This window comes from Hippocampus zosterae, chromosome 1 (assembly GCF_025434085.1).
Source record: "Hippocampus zosterae strain Florida chromosome 1, ASM2543408v3, whole genome shotgun sequence".
NCBI classification, from domain to species: domain Eukaryota; kingdom Metazoa; phylum Chordata; class Actinopteri; order Syngnathiformes; family Syngnathidae; genus Hippocampus; species Hippocampus zosterae.
Window position 1 is genome coordinate 349,647 of NC_067451.1, and position 12,233 is coordinate 361,879.

General features: G+C 55.5%; 4 protein-coding genes across 13 annotated transcripts; 2 read left to right on the forward strand and 2 right to left on the reverse strand.

Annotated features, from left to right (window-relative positions):
* Positions 1–105: 105 nt before the first annotated feature.
* Positions 106–961, forward strand: cxcl19 (chemokine (C-X-C motif) ligand 19). Its single transcript, XM_052068695.1, has 3 exons — positions 106–271; positions 343–478; positions 685–961. Exons 1-3 carry the CDS (start codon positions 220–222, stop codon positions 812–814), a joined length of 318 nt encoding a protein of 105 aa, XP_051924655.1. The 5' UTR covers positions 106–219; the 3' UTR covers positions 815–961.
* On the reverse strand, positions 880–2,856 carry trmt10b (tRNA methyltransferase 10B). 6 transcript variants are annotated; one of them, XM_052068683.1, is made up of 7 exons: positions 2,407–2,832; positions 2,203–2,305; positions 1,995–2,134; positions 1,743–1,895; positions 1,492–1,570; positions 1,352–1,419; positions 880–1,217 (listed from the first exon to the last, which is right to left on the reverse strand). In XM_052068683.1, exons 1-7 carry the CDS (start codon positions 2,617–2,619, stop codon positions 972–974), a joined length of 1,002 nt encoding a protein of 333 aa, XP_051924643.1. In that variant the 5' UTR covers positions 2,620–2,832; the 3' UTR covers positions 880–971. The 6 variants fall into 6 exon arrangements, with proteins under 6 accessions (XP_051924643.1, XP_051924630.1, XP_051924624.1 ...); XM_052068670.1 differs by having other exon boundaries at positions 1,352–1,570; positions 1,995–2,131; positions 2,407–2,841; XM_052068664.1 differs by having other exon boundaries at positions 1,352–1,570; positions 2,407–2,839.
* Positions 2,857–2,970: 114 nt separating this feature from the next.
* Positions 2,971–9,931, forward strand: intu (inturned planar cell polarity protein). Of its 5 annotated transcripts, none has more exons than XM_052068771.1 (17): positions 3,314–3,887; positions 4,287–4,681; positions 4,904–4,989; positions 5,109–5,306; positions 5,382–5,500; positions 5,946–6,038; positions 6,485–6,562; positions 6,637–6,811; positions 7,250–7,303; positions 7,397–7,459; positions 7,540–7,722; positions 8,397–8,489; positions 8,562–8,801; positions 8,955–9,047; positions 9,121–9,301; positions 9,403–9,536; positions 9,621–9,931. In XM_052068771.1, the coding sequence occupies exons 1-17, from the start codon at positions 3,865–3,867 to the stop codon at positions 9,822–9,824; spliced, it is 2,412 nt and encodes an 803-aa protein (XP_051924731.1). In that variant the 5' UTR covers positions 3,314–3,864; the 3' UTR covers positions 9,825–9,931. The 5 variants fall into 5 exon arrangements, with proteins under 5 accessions (XP_051924755.1, XP_051924726.1, XP_051924731.1 ...); XM_052068787.1 differs by having other exon boundaries at positions 3,317–3,887; positions 8,955–9,034; positions 9,621–9,904; XM_052068795.1 differs by lacking the exon at positions 3,314–3,887 and adding an exon at positions 2,971–3,266 and having other exon boundaries at positions 8,397–8,801.
* A 257-nt stretch (positions 9,932–10,188) lies between these two features.
* Positions 10,189–12,104, reverse strand: ino80b (INO80 complex subunit B). Its single transcript, XM_052068988.1, has 5 exons — positions 11,647–12,104; positions 11,241–11,415; positions 11,039–11,169; positions 10,786–10,958; positions 10,189–10,712 (listed from the first exon to the last, which is right to left on the reverse strand). The coding sequence occupies exons 1-5, from the start codon at positions 11,684–11,686 to the stop codon at positions 10,212–10,214; spliced, it is 1,020 nt and encodes a 339-aa protein (XP_051924948.1). The 5' UTR covers positions 11,687–12,104; the 3' UTR covers positions 10,189–10,211.
* Between the last annotated feature and the right edge of the window lie 129 nt (positions 12,105–12,233).

The following is a 12,233-nucleotide window of genomic DNA, read 5'->3' on the forward strand; positions in this document are numbered from 1 at the left end:
GGTCAAGTCAGGGGGTTGTCGGTGGTATTTCTGCTGGGAGGAGGAAGTGAAACTTTGAGGGTCCGAGTCCTCCCCGAGGCGCTCGACTTGAAAGGACGCCCGCCGTCGTCCCGTGACGACTCGCCGCACGTGGGGCCGTCCGAGCGCTCACGTGACTTTCTCGGCGCTCAAATAGCGCGGCGGGAAGGCCGGCGGCCCACACGTCTTGGACTCGGCGCCATGGAGCTCCGCGTCCTGCTCGCCTTCTGGAGCCTGCTGGCCGTCGGCGGCGGTAAGACAATTTTTCTTCCCAAAAGCACAAAGAGGCTTTCTTCCCAAAGCACTGTCGGATCTGCGCCGCAGGCCTGCCGCCCATCAGCCGCGACTACAACACGCGCTGCGGCTGCCTGCGCGCCGAGACCAGGATCATCCCGCCGGACAGTTTGCGCAGGATCAAGTCGGTCCCCGAGGGGCCGCACTGCACGCGGACCGAGATCATGTGAGTACGCTAAACTCTTTACCCGCGGCGGCCGAGAACCTCCTCGCCGGAGTGCCGCAAGGGACTCAGCCGGGGCTCCTTTACATTTAGCGCTCTCGTTTAAAGTCAATGATATCAGGATAGGAAAAGAATGCGGTACATGCTGATATTTTGCCCCGCCCCGAATCAACGTCACCGTGCGCTTTGATGTCCATCTTTGGGGCCAGAGCCACCCTGGTGAGTGGCGAGCGCGTCTGCCTGGACCCTCGGTCGTGGTGGGTGAAGAAGCTGCTTCACTTTGTCCTCGAGAAGCAGCTGCGTCGGCGGCCCGCCGTCATTTCCCGGAGGCCTGCGTGAGGGGCCGGCTTGCTTTTGTGAAGATCCACGCGACTCATCAAAAGTTAGACAGCATACCAGAAAGATCGTCGAGCAATCGTTGCGATTTTTATTCGCCGGCAGGAGCTCAAATTAAAAACAAAAAAACTAAAGTGTTGAAAGTGAGAACCACGAGTCTTCATTGGCCGCTGGCGAGGTGGCCCTGCGGAGCGACCGCATAACCTTTGCTCCGGGGGAAGCACTTGTCCAGCGCCAGCGTCCAGCTGCCCGTGTGGTACGCGGCCAGCAGGATGTCAAAGACTTGATTGACGGCCAAGATCTTGGAGTGGAAGTTCTTGGCGTTGGGCGTCTTCCGCATGTGCTCGTCTATCGGCAGCCTGGCCGCGCGGACGCCCAGCTCTTCGGCCCGGGACAGGCTCAGCGCCTGGAAAAACGTGCCGAGCGTGAAATCAAGGTCGCGCCGCCCGTTGTACCCGACAAAGAACGGCACTTTTGTTTCATTTGCGGTCGCTCCTGAAGGGCTGTCGAAACAAGACGGACAAAGAAGGTTCGCTCCACCTTTTGCACGCTTTCGTCCACGAGGCCTCCGAGGACGTACACCGTGTCGCCGTCCACTCGCTCCAAAGCTGAAAGGACACAGCGGAAGTGTTGAGCGCGGCCGCCGGGGGCTTCGGCAAGCCACCTTCCCGCTCGATAACCTTCTTGGGCGTCGGGCGAGAGGTAGACGACGCTTTCTGCTGGGAAAACGTCCAGGCAGCTTTGCTCCGTTCGTTCCAGCTGCGAGGAGGTACGGCAATCGTCACACGAGCAGACTCGCTTGGTCAAAACTCAGTCGAAGCTTCGCCGCTTTGACTTTGACTCGACGTTCACGAGAAACGACGAGGTCTGGTGAAGACGCGGAGCCAAAGACTCGGCGAGGTCCCACCTCTGCTCCGCGCCGGCGACTCACCGCGTAGTCGAGGAAGCCGTCGTTCATGCGCACGCACTCAGCCAGGAGGCGACTGTCCTCCCGAAGGCCGGTCAGAAACAAACGGAAGGGTTTGCTCGCCCTTCTGTTGGATCCGTACAGCCGCCGCAACTGAGCTGCCAGTCGGCTCGTCTCCTGCGGCACAACACGCGCGGACCGCGTCAAATTTCCAGTCGCCGTGGCAAACTGTTGCGTCCGCGCAGACAGAGCGAATGTCGCGAGAGTTGCGCGCACCTTGTCGGACATGCGGTGGCTCATGCTGAGGTCAACGCACACTTTGAGGCCACTGACGCGAGCCTCGGCCAAACGCTCTCGGATGGCGGCCTTCGCGTCCCGCTTGGTGAGCTGACGGCGCGCCGCGTCTCCTTCTACTTCTTTTCAGACACGCAAAAAGACTTTAGGAGAGGGGCGAGCGTGCGCTTTTCTTCGCTGCCGTCTTTACCCGAGTGCCGATTGAGCCTCCTCCTGCGTTTCTCCTCTCGTCTCTTGCTCTTCCTGGCGGCCAGCGTCCTCTCCCAGTGCCGCTGCTTCCTCGACGCGTTCTTCTGACCACGCACACGGCACACAAGCGCTTCTGTCATCAACGGCCAAACACCCGCGGCGGCGAACGGAGGGGAGCCAGCACGCCCATCGCTGCTATATTTACTGAAAGGGGGGCCTGCGGCGCATCGTCCGGCTCCTCCGCTCGTTCCTCCTCCAGCACGTCGATGTCCAGCAGCTCCATCATCTCCCAAACTCCATTTGTCTGCTCTTCGCTCGACTCTGATACCATCTCCGTCATTTTCGCGTGCTCGACTGAGCATAAATAGTCGTCGTATTCAAAATAGAACTTGACAGATGAAAACGAGTCAAAGAACATCACCGGCGCCCTCTTCGAAACCTCGGGGTGTTTTTTTGCCTCGGAAAATTCATTTCCTGTTCTATCCTATCCGGGTGAAATGAACCGGAAGTACTTGAAGCATAGCGTCATTCGAGTTCTACCAAGGCTCCGGAAAGGTGGCTGCGTGCGACCTTTAAGCAGCCTTTACCGTAGATTACTCCCGAGCAAACCTCACGATTGGATCTTTCCCACAATTCCTTTCGGCAGCAACGTTTCAAACAACAGAACACCGATGTAGTCCACCGACTGCGCCAAGACGCTTGAGGTTCTCGCTAAAATTAATTTAAAGAAAATGTAATAACACTGTTTATATAGAAGGCTCCATCCTTTTAGCAATTACCCACAATGCACCACCGGGGGTCATATTGGAGGCCCATTCGTGTATGGCTTGTTTAGAACAGCCCTCTATAGCCCTTAATCATAAAATGTATCAAAGGGCTTCACAACGATATTCTTTTATCTTAAAAAACTCAGGGGAAGTGGGGTCGAAGTCATTTTAAACAGCGCTGTCCTTTCAGATGATGGAAAGGAAGCGTTTTTTTCATCTCTACCCGAAACAAATCAATTATTCGACAACGTGATTGTCGCAAGTAGAGGACGTTTCACTAACTGCCTCAGCCAATCAGGTAACCGATAGCCAGACAAACCGAAGTTGTTTTCAAAAGGTCTTCGTCTTTAATTTCACGAGTAAATGCCGTTGTTTAATCAAAATCCAATCTTTTTTTTCTGAATACAAAACAGTATTATACTTTAGGAGTAAAAAAGACGACGTTCATAATTGTTACGACTCATGTTCCTCCTCGGAAGTTAAAACCGGTGCACCGGAAGCAGGACAAGAGTCAACTTCATTGTGTCAACACTGATAGGAATGTCAGACAAACTGCCAGGATTACGTCGGACACTTCGTTTAGATTTCACGAGGAGGCGCATGAGAATGACATTTTAGACCATTTTGTGGTGATTATTTTGGTTTTTACACATAATAAAGCAGTTATGCCTGACGATGACGTCATATATGCGACCTGTTGTCATGTTCAAGGCGCCACTGACTGGATCATTTGAAACGAGTTCAAGTTGTTGAGTGTTTTGTCTGCCAAAAGAGAGACTTCAGAAACCTGCGCAGTGTCCACCTTGGACGCCGCACTCCGAGGAAGCTCTTTCTCCGGCATGGCGGGTGGCGCTGGCCTCTTGTTTTGTTGACTGTTCGGACGTCGCGGGGACAACATGCCGGTTACGTCACCGAACGAGTAAGAAGCAAGACAATCAAAACCGGGGGGTTCGTGCAGGAAAAATGAATTTTAAAAAACGAAACTAAATAAAGTATAGACAAAGGTGCATTTCAAATTCACACACAATGGGGCACAGACAAAAAAAATAATAATACAAGCAGTAATGTCTTATATTCGCTCGTTTTCCCATTTGAAGTTGTGAAAACCATATTAATAACGTCTGAAGCTGAAAATTCCAAGTCGTCCATGAAGTAAATAATGTGGCACAATTCAAAATGTGGATCAGTGATCCCGCCACTCCCCCTGATTAATTAATTGATTGATCGATCGATTGTCTGTTCAGAAGCATTGGGATTGTCGGGTAGATGTAGTTTACTATCACTGTTCCAAAGTGTAAATGATCTCATGTCGTTCCAGTGAACCGGAACCCAAATGGCAGGACAACGCGCAGACAAACGGCAAGCTCTTCTATTTGGAGCTAAGCGAGGGAGAAGAGGAGGCGGCGCTCGTCCAAAGCACGCTGCCTCGGATCTCTGGGGGAAAGCGGCGTGAGTCCCGCAATCGAGGAGCCACGAGGGAAGACTCGATGCCCTGCGTGTCCCCCGACAAGACGCACCTAAAGACCGTGTCGGTTTACCTCAACCCCAAACGTCTCGGCGGCTCGGCCGCGCTCCCTCTGCTGGAGTCTTTGCTGGGTGTGCTGCGTCTGCCGCGTCACCCGGACGCTGCCTCGGTTGGACGGGAGGCAAGACTGACGGTGGACGGGCTGATTCCCGGCAGCCCGGCGAGCAAGTGCGGCCGTGTCCTCATTGGTGAGGTGAAAACGGGCGCCTTTGGCATCAGCATTATAAACGTGAATCGGCAAAGAAACGTTCTTCCAGTTAAGGATTGGCAAAATTTGATGTTTAAGCGGACTTGCTCCTTTAGTGACTTTTAAAATCCTATGCTTGGTAGCGTCACTAAGAGTAGGCCGACGAGGCCTGAACCTGCTCGGCTCGTTTCCTGAGAGCCGTGGACTTTTATGTTCCCTGTAGGCGACGTTCTTGTTGCCGTGGACGACGTGGAGGTGAGCGCCGAGAACATCGAGCAAGTTCTGGCGGCGGTTTTGGGGCCGACTCAGGTGTGAGGCCAACGGCATCCACACAGCTACTTTTCCAAAACCAAAGGCTTCGTTACCCCCTTGGCTCAGTTTCGTGCAAAGGGGCGGGGCTTGTTGAGATGTATCTCGCCCTCCTTCAGGTGAGGCTGACCTTGGCGACGCCCACCAATCCGGGTCGCCCGGCCACGGCCTCCGTGCCCGCCGTCCCACCGGCGCGTCCGCTGCCCGGGGAGGACGCGTCCCGGCCGGAGACGGCCGTCGCCGGCGTCCCGCACTCGATCATGTACCTGTCGCTGCAAATGGATGCCGAGTCGCCGCGGGACGAGGTCCATCCGGAGGTCTGTCCGGAGCCGCGTCTCGTGTCTGTCGGCGTGTCTGCGAAAAGACGGCGCTGTGGGCTGTGGTGTGCGCAGGAGGAGATCTTGTACCAGTACCCGGCGTCCGAGGCGGCCGCGCGGCTCAAGGGCGCCAGGGGAATCTTCATGACGCTGTGCGACATGATGGACAGTGTCACGGGAGGTCACGTCGTCAGGTATTGCGGCCACCGGACTTGGTGACGTCACTTTCACAACACAAAGGGACTCGACTGTTCCTCAAACATAACTTTGAAAGGAGCCTTTCCGAAGAAAAGCATCGACACTCGGAGCCGACTTCACTGCCGTCGGCGGCTTATTCTGCCGTCTATGCGTGCGGCATAACAGCCCGTAGCTGCCTCACCGTGTTTACTTTGAACTGCGATCTCCACTAATTGACGCACGTCTGCGGATCTCAACTGGGTTTACATTTTAATCGGCATTTCTTTCGTATATTCCAAACCGTTGAGGTGATTTGTTGACCGTTACCATCATTCGACAATGGCTTCTACTTTGGGACCGCACTCGTACGCTCCGATCGCTTTGCACCGGTCGAGCTCGCGTGCGCCTTTTGACGCGTTCACTCAAGCCGCTCTTGTCCCCCGCGTTTGACCGCACCTGTAGCTCAACGCTGCTGTTGCCCGACAATCATCTGGTGCACGTGGGCTACTGGAAGGAAGACGATGCCCTGCTGCTGGTTGGACTTCCTGCTGAAAGGTAAGCGCCTGCCGCGCGCCGGCTCCTGGCAGGTCTTAGCAAGTCGGCTAATTCATCTCGGTCCGTCGGCGAGTTCCTTAATTGCTTGTGTGTCTGTCACTTACCGAGTTAAAAACTTTTTCTTAACCTTTGGTGTTTTATGTATTGGCTAAGGGCCTTTGTCAAGCAGAAAGGGTGGTCCTCGCTTTGTAGGCCTTTTTACTTGGTCCTCACTGTGCTACAAGTGCAGGAATGTGTGTGTGTGTGTGTGTGTTTAAAAAAAAGGAATGGAGAGATAAGATAAGATAAGATATCCTTTATTCGTCCCACACACTATGCTTAAGTAAAATAATCACATCCTCAATTCCAATACTAAGAAGGGGGGGCGGGGTCACAATTCCCAGTCCGAGTTCCTGGCCGGTGCTCTGGCGACGAGCGTCTCTGAAGAGCGTCCACTTTCCTTCCAGGGTTCCTTTGCCGTGCCTGCAGACGCTGGTGGGCGATGCCGTGCGGACGTTACGAGTCATGTACGGATCCTTGGCCAGGTTGGTCACGCGTGGGGCGCGCACGCAACGCGTCTCGCCTTTCGGCGGTGCGTTTGATGGCCGGACCTCCGCAGGGCCTTCGGAAGGACCGAGCACAGGCCGCAGCTGGACGGCTTCTTCCGCTTGTTCTTCCTGCGGCTCACGCGGCCGTCCGATTCCCCCTTGGCTCCGCCCACCGACACCCGCGGGAACATCTTCTTGGATGGGCTGCCGGCTGTGCGCTGGCTGGCGCTGCCTCTACCAGTCAAAGTGAGCGAATGGTCCCCGTTGAAAGCAACCGAAATGCCGTTGGACTCTTCCAGCTCCACAAAGCGCCGCGATCCTTTGCCTTTTTTCTTTGAAGGCCCTTGAACACCAAATAATGCGACCGCACTTGGGAAAAAAAAAAAAGTACGGTATGCTTTGTATGGTTAAAATATTTAATCTAATTAAAAACGCAACTGTCGTAATTAACTCAAATTAGCTGAAAATTAATCGCGATTAATCACACTTTTTTTTTTTTCGTTTCTGAATTTCCTTTTATATTTTTTTTTTGTCCTATTTTTTCCCCATTTTAATGCTCTCATCAGCATGGAATCATGAATCCGTTGTGCAAAATGCAAATATTTACCGAAATAATTTTGATTTTTCACTTGGCGCAGTTATTCCATTCCAATGAATTATTATGAACTTGTGGTGTCTCGACAGACAGACGTGGACTCGGTTCTCACTGACCTTGAGGCCTCGGATTTTGGAGAAATGGTGAGCTGGGGGGTGCCTTTTTGCTGCATTTTTTGGGGTTGTCACTCGTGGAAATTTCACTCAACATGCTCCGCCCCCCATCCTGTTCGTCAGTCAGAAGACTTCTTTGGTCTGAGGCGCCTCTACGGGATCCTGGGCTCTTGTCTCTTCTACAAGGTGAGTGGAAGCGTCCGCGGGTGGCTCCTTTCCTTCCGAGTGGTCCGGCAAGTGGAAACGCTCGCGCTTGTCACCGACAGTCCCACCTGATCGCCAACCATCTGCCCCAAGAGGACCTGCTGGACGCGTGTCTGTACATGCGGCACCACGACCCGCCGCCTCCCGCCACATCCCGGCGCGGTGTTGGCCAGCCGCTCGTCTGGCGGGAGGTCTTTCTTCGGGGCTCGCGTCCCGCGCGCCACTTCCTGCTCATCGTGGCCCTGGTGAGTCCACTTTTGACTGTCGATGGATTTCTCGAATCGCTAGCACGACACGATGCTAGCACAGCAAAGCAGCAGTTGTCGATCGATCGCATGTGGTTAGCAATGCAAGTGACAAATTCATTCGGCTTTCTCGTCCAAAAGAACAATGTTTTGGGGTTTTTTTGCATTAATTAACTCATTCACTCCCAAAGACGTTTTTAAACGTCTTTTCAGACTAGGTCCACAATTGGCTGATCCTGAATGAGTTAATAACTAGCTAGTGAGTCACGAGTTAGCTTGCCAGCTAGCTAGCCTCTCGTTATCATTGTGATAGCGAGCTTGGTTGTAAGCGGTTAGCTTCTCTTATAACTAGCCGCAGCGGCCCTGTGATGGAGTGGTTAGAACGTTGGCTTCAAGGTGCGGAGGCGCAGGGTTCGATTCCGGCTCCGGCCTTCCTGTGTGCTCCTCTGGCCCGTGTGGGTTTTCTCCGGGTACTCCGGTTTTCTCCCACATTCCAAAAACATGCACGGCAGGCTGGTTAAATACTCGAAATTGTCCCGAGGACAAGCGCATAGCCAACTGAGCGGAACTGCATTTTCATCGACGGCGCATCGGGTTTTGGCTTATTGAGGGAACGGCATCCACGTTGCCGCGGACAGTACGTAAGAGCGACCGTGTGCGTCCCGTCCCGCCAGAGGTGCTGGCGTCTGTGCGTGCTGCTGGAAGCCGGCGGCCGCGCGGCGCACTACGAAGCGCGTCTGGGACCCGACCGCGTTTACGTGGACCAGGTGAGGCCGCTCGCAGCAACACGATGGCTCGCGCGTCGCCGGCAGAACCCTAAAGCGACGCCGCGTCCGCAGGTGACGGCGGCGCTGCTACGACTGGAGACCCTGGAGGAGGCCGTGGAAGAAGGCCTCGGCGCACCCGCCGCTGCGCGCTCGTCCTGCGCCGACTGGTTCCCGCAAGCTAGCCCGAACGGGCCGGGTCGGGAGAAGGCCCGAGATCGGGGCGGCGAGGTCTACGCCGACGCATCGGGTTCTCCTGCTAAGATCCTGGCCGGGCGACGGGACTCGGCCGATGCCGGCGGAGGCATCTTCAAGGTAACGATCGCATCGATGGGTTGCAAATGGGACCCCGACGATTCATCGGACACCGTTTGCTTTTGAAATCAGCAAAAGGCAGATCATTTTTTTAACGCCTTACAACACAAACTACACCGCCCAGATTTCGCTTGTGGCACTTGTTTCCGTCAGATCCAGCGGACGAAGCCCTCGACGGCGTTCCACCTGGGCCCGCTCATGAAGACTCGCCGCCGGAGGGACCCAGACCAAATGTCCACCAAGTTTGTGTCCCCTCTTCGTATTCTCGAGAGCCCGGCCGGGCCCAACTGACGGCGTCTCCGTGGCGTGTCCGCCGCAGGCTGAGCGCCGTCCTGTTCCATTACGTGCTGGTGGAAACGGTCCGGGGAATCTTCATCGCGCCCACGCCGGCGGAGGAGGCTCAGCTCGGCGGATCCACGCCCCCCCCGTCCCTGATCGCCAACTTTTACCGCTGCTGCCTGTCCATTCGGGCGCTGTTCAAAGAGAACACGCCGGAACAGGTACGCATCCGTGCCTTGGTCACGCCCACTAGCGGCAATTGTTATTATTTTGGGGCGGGGCGGGGAGGGCCATCGTCTTGCGTGACCTTTTTCCCCTCCAGGACCGTCCGTCGGCAGAGAGGCCTGGTGGGGGCGCGAGCCGCGTCAAAGAGCACGGAGTCCTGTTCCGGCATGTACTCGAAAACGGGACCAGCTCGAGGAAAGCCGCTTCCACCCTGACTTACTGGGTCATCGGGTACGTCCGAGCGACTGCGGAAGGCGAGCGTTCCCGCCGCGCCGGAGTTTGACGGGCGTGCCGCTTTCTTCCCGGCGGGGGCAGGCGGTTGCTGCCGGAGCCCGTCCCCCAGGAGGTCTACGTGTGCTTTCGCGACTCGCTGCCGCCGGCCCCCGTGGAGACGGCCTTCAGGCTCTCCTTCGGTTTGGCCGCGTGACCTCACGACCGGACCCGAAGAATTTCGTCGCCCAAATTGGATCTCGTGCTGATGGCTTTGGGATTGGTCGCCATCGAACGGTTTGTTTTTAGAGCTGGTGGTTATTTTTTTTCTTCATGCTCTGTCTTGGTTTCAGTTTTTGGGGGAGATAAATTGTTGTGAGTGCGTGTGAATGGTTGTCTGTCGACGGGTGTGCCCTGCGACCCGTTGAGGGCGTAGAAGCTGCGGTCGGTTGAACGGAGTTGTTTGTCGAGTGTGAGATTTGGAGAAAAAAAAAGATTACGTAGTGTGTCATAAACTCTATTTCTCATTTCTAAAACGACTGTTTGACCTTCCTTCCATCCTTGCGCACGGCCATACTTCAAAATGAACGCTCACGTGTGATATGAATTGACAAAAACAAAGGCCGCCTTGTCGCTAGCAGTCAAGGAAAGGGAAGGGCAGATTGTCGGAGAATTGTCGCAGCGAGTCTTCTTTCCTCAAAGTGATGTTATCCGGTCGCCCGGAGAGCCGGAGCCGGTCCCGCGGGCCAAGCGCAAGTTCTTCTGGTAGCATCGCAGGCTGCAGAGAGGCACGCCCGTTTTGGAGCAGCTGTATTTCTTGGGGTTGGAGCAGCCGCTCACGCCGCAGGCGACGGGGGCCGCGGGCGGCGCGGGGCGGGGGGGCGCGGCCTCGGGCGCGGGGACGCCCGCGGGGAAGGAGACGCTCAGGCCTCGGGCCGAGTCGCCGTAGCGGATCATGGGGCACTGGCTCTGCTTGGACTTCTTCTCCCGCGTGCTTTTCATCTTGGCCTTGCTGGTCTTGGTGAGTCTCTCGATGGTCTGGTTCTTGTTCTCCTCGGCCTTCTTGGCCGCCTGCAAGCGTCGCTTGCGGGCGCGCTCTTCCCGCTTCTGCATCATCTCGGCCGTCATCTCCTTCTCCTTGTAGCCCATGGGCAGTTCCAAGAGGGGCTGGATCTGCTGCTTGTGGAGGAGCGCTTTCTGAAAAGCAACATTTTTGTCTGTGAGCAAAAAAAGGCAAATTCACACACACGCGCAAAGTCCTCCTCCTCACCTGTCGGGCCGTGAGCAAAGATTCGTCGACCTCCTTCTTCAGCTCGCCGTTGTCGTCGAGCTCCCCCTTCTCCAGAGCGTCCAGCCACCTCTCCTCCTCGTCCGCGGGCACTCCCAACATGGAGTCCGAGTCCACGTCGGCCAGAGGGGACGTGGCCATGTTGCTGTCTTCATCTGAGACGGACAACGACGAAGTATTGATTCGACGGTCAAAAATCATCACTGGGGGGGGGGTTCGCTCGACTGGTTCTCACCCAGCCAGGCCCGATACTGCTCCAGAGGCACAGAAGGCTCGTCATCTTCCTCGGCGTCATCCTCATCCTCCACAATCATCAGTGGTGAGGGGGGACAAGCCACGCCGGGGTGCACGGTGAAGGTCGGAACACTGCAGGGGTCAAAGTGAGTGAAACAGGCGTGGCCACCAGCGCGTGACGTCAGTCCGTCCGTCCGTCTCACCTCTTCGTCCCCAGCGTCTGCCCTCCCAACTTGATTTTGAGTCGCAGCTGCGGGGGCGGCCGAGGGGCGACGACGGGCTCCGGCGCCGCGGAGAGGACGTGATGTTTCCTTTTGTGCCTCTTGTGTTTTTTATGCTTGTGCTTGTGCATGCCGTGCGGGCCCAAGCCGCCTTCGCCTGCAAGGGAAAACGTATTTGGGGGGGGGGGGGCACTTGATCACGATCATCGCCAGATAAAAGCGCCAGAAGCAGTCCAACTAAAAAGCAAGCCTCATGCTGAGTCAAATGGCGAAGAATAAGAATTGAGCTTTCGAACGAGCTTTAAAGATGGCCAGCGTGTGGGGGGTGGGGGGGTGCCTGAAGTTGAGCGGGAGGTCATTAAAACTCGCCAAGAGAGTCGATACGTACAGAGAAATCTAGAATGAACCACGTCTTTCCTTTTCCCCATCACGGCAGCGGCAGAGGCTCTTCAGTGCATGTCAGCAAAGGCAGTCAAAAATAAGTCCGCGCAAACTTGACTTGCGCCGCGAAGTACCGAATGTTGAATTTGGTCACCATCAAAATGGCATTTGGCGGCCAGAAAGCATTCAGAAACCGGCGGATCCAACGTTAAAGAGTACGAGATAAAGGCAGGAGTTCCGTTTAAGCTAATGCTAACAACACACACACGAGTGACGCATCTTCCTCTAGTTCCGTCCATTTTTTTGCTGTCATGTTGACGCTCACTGCCCTCTGGCGGCAACGGGACGCATAGCATGAGCAGCGCTTGCTTTTTACGTGAACTTCGCACTGGCAACCAGTGATTCGCAACAGGTGGAGCGGCGGGATCTCAACCCACGTCAATTACTTTGGCAAAAACACTGACTTTCGAATGAAAACTATCCACATATAGTAACAGGCGACACAAAAAAAATAATTGCCTCAGCTTGAAAAAATAGGTTGGGAATCACTGCCGTAAACGTGTCTTGCGTCGCCCCGCCTTTCCGAACGGGACT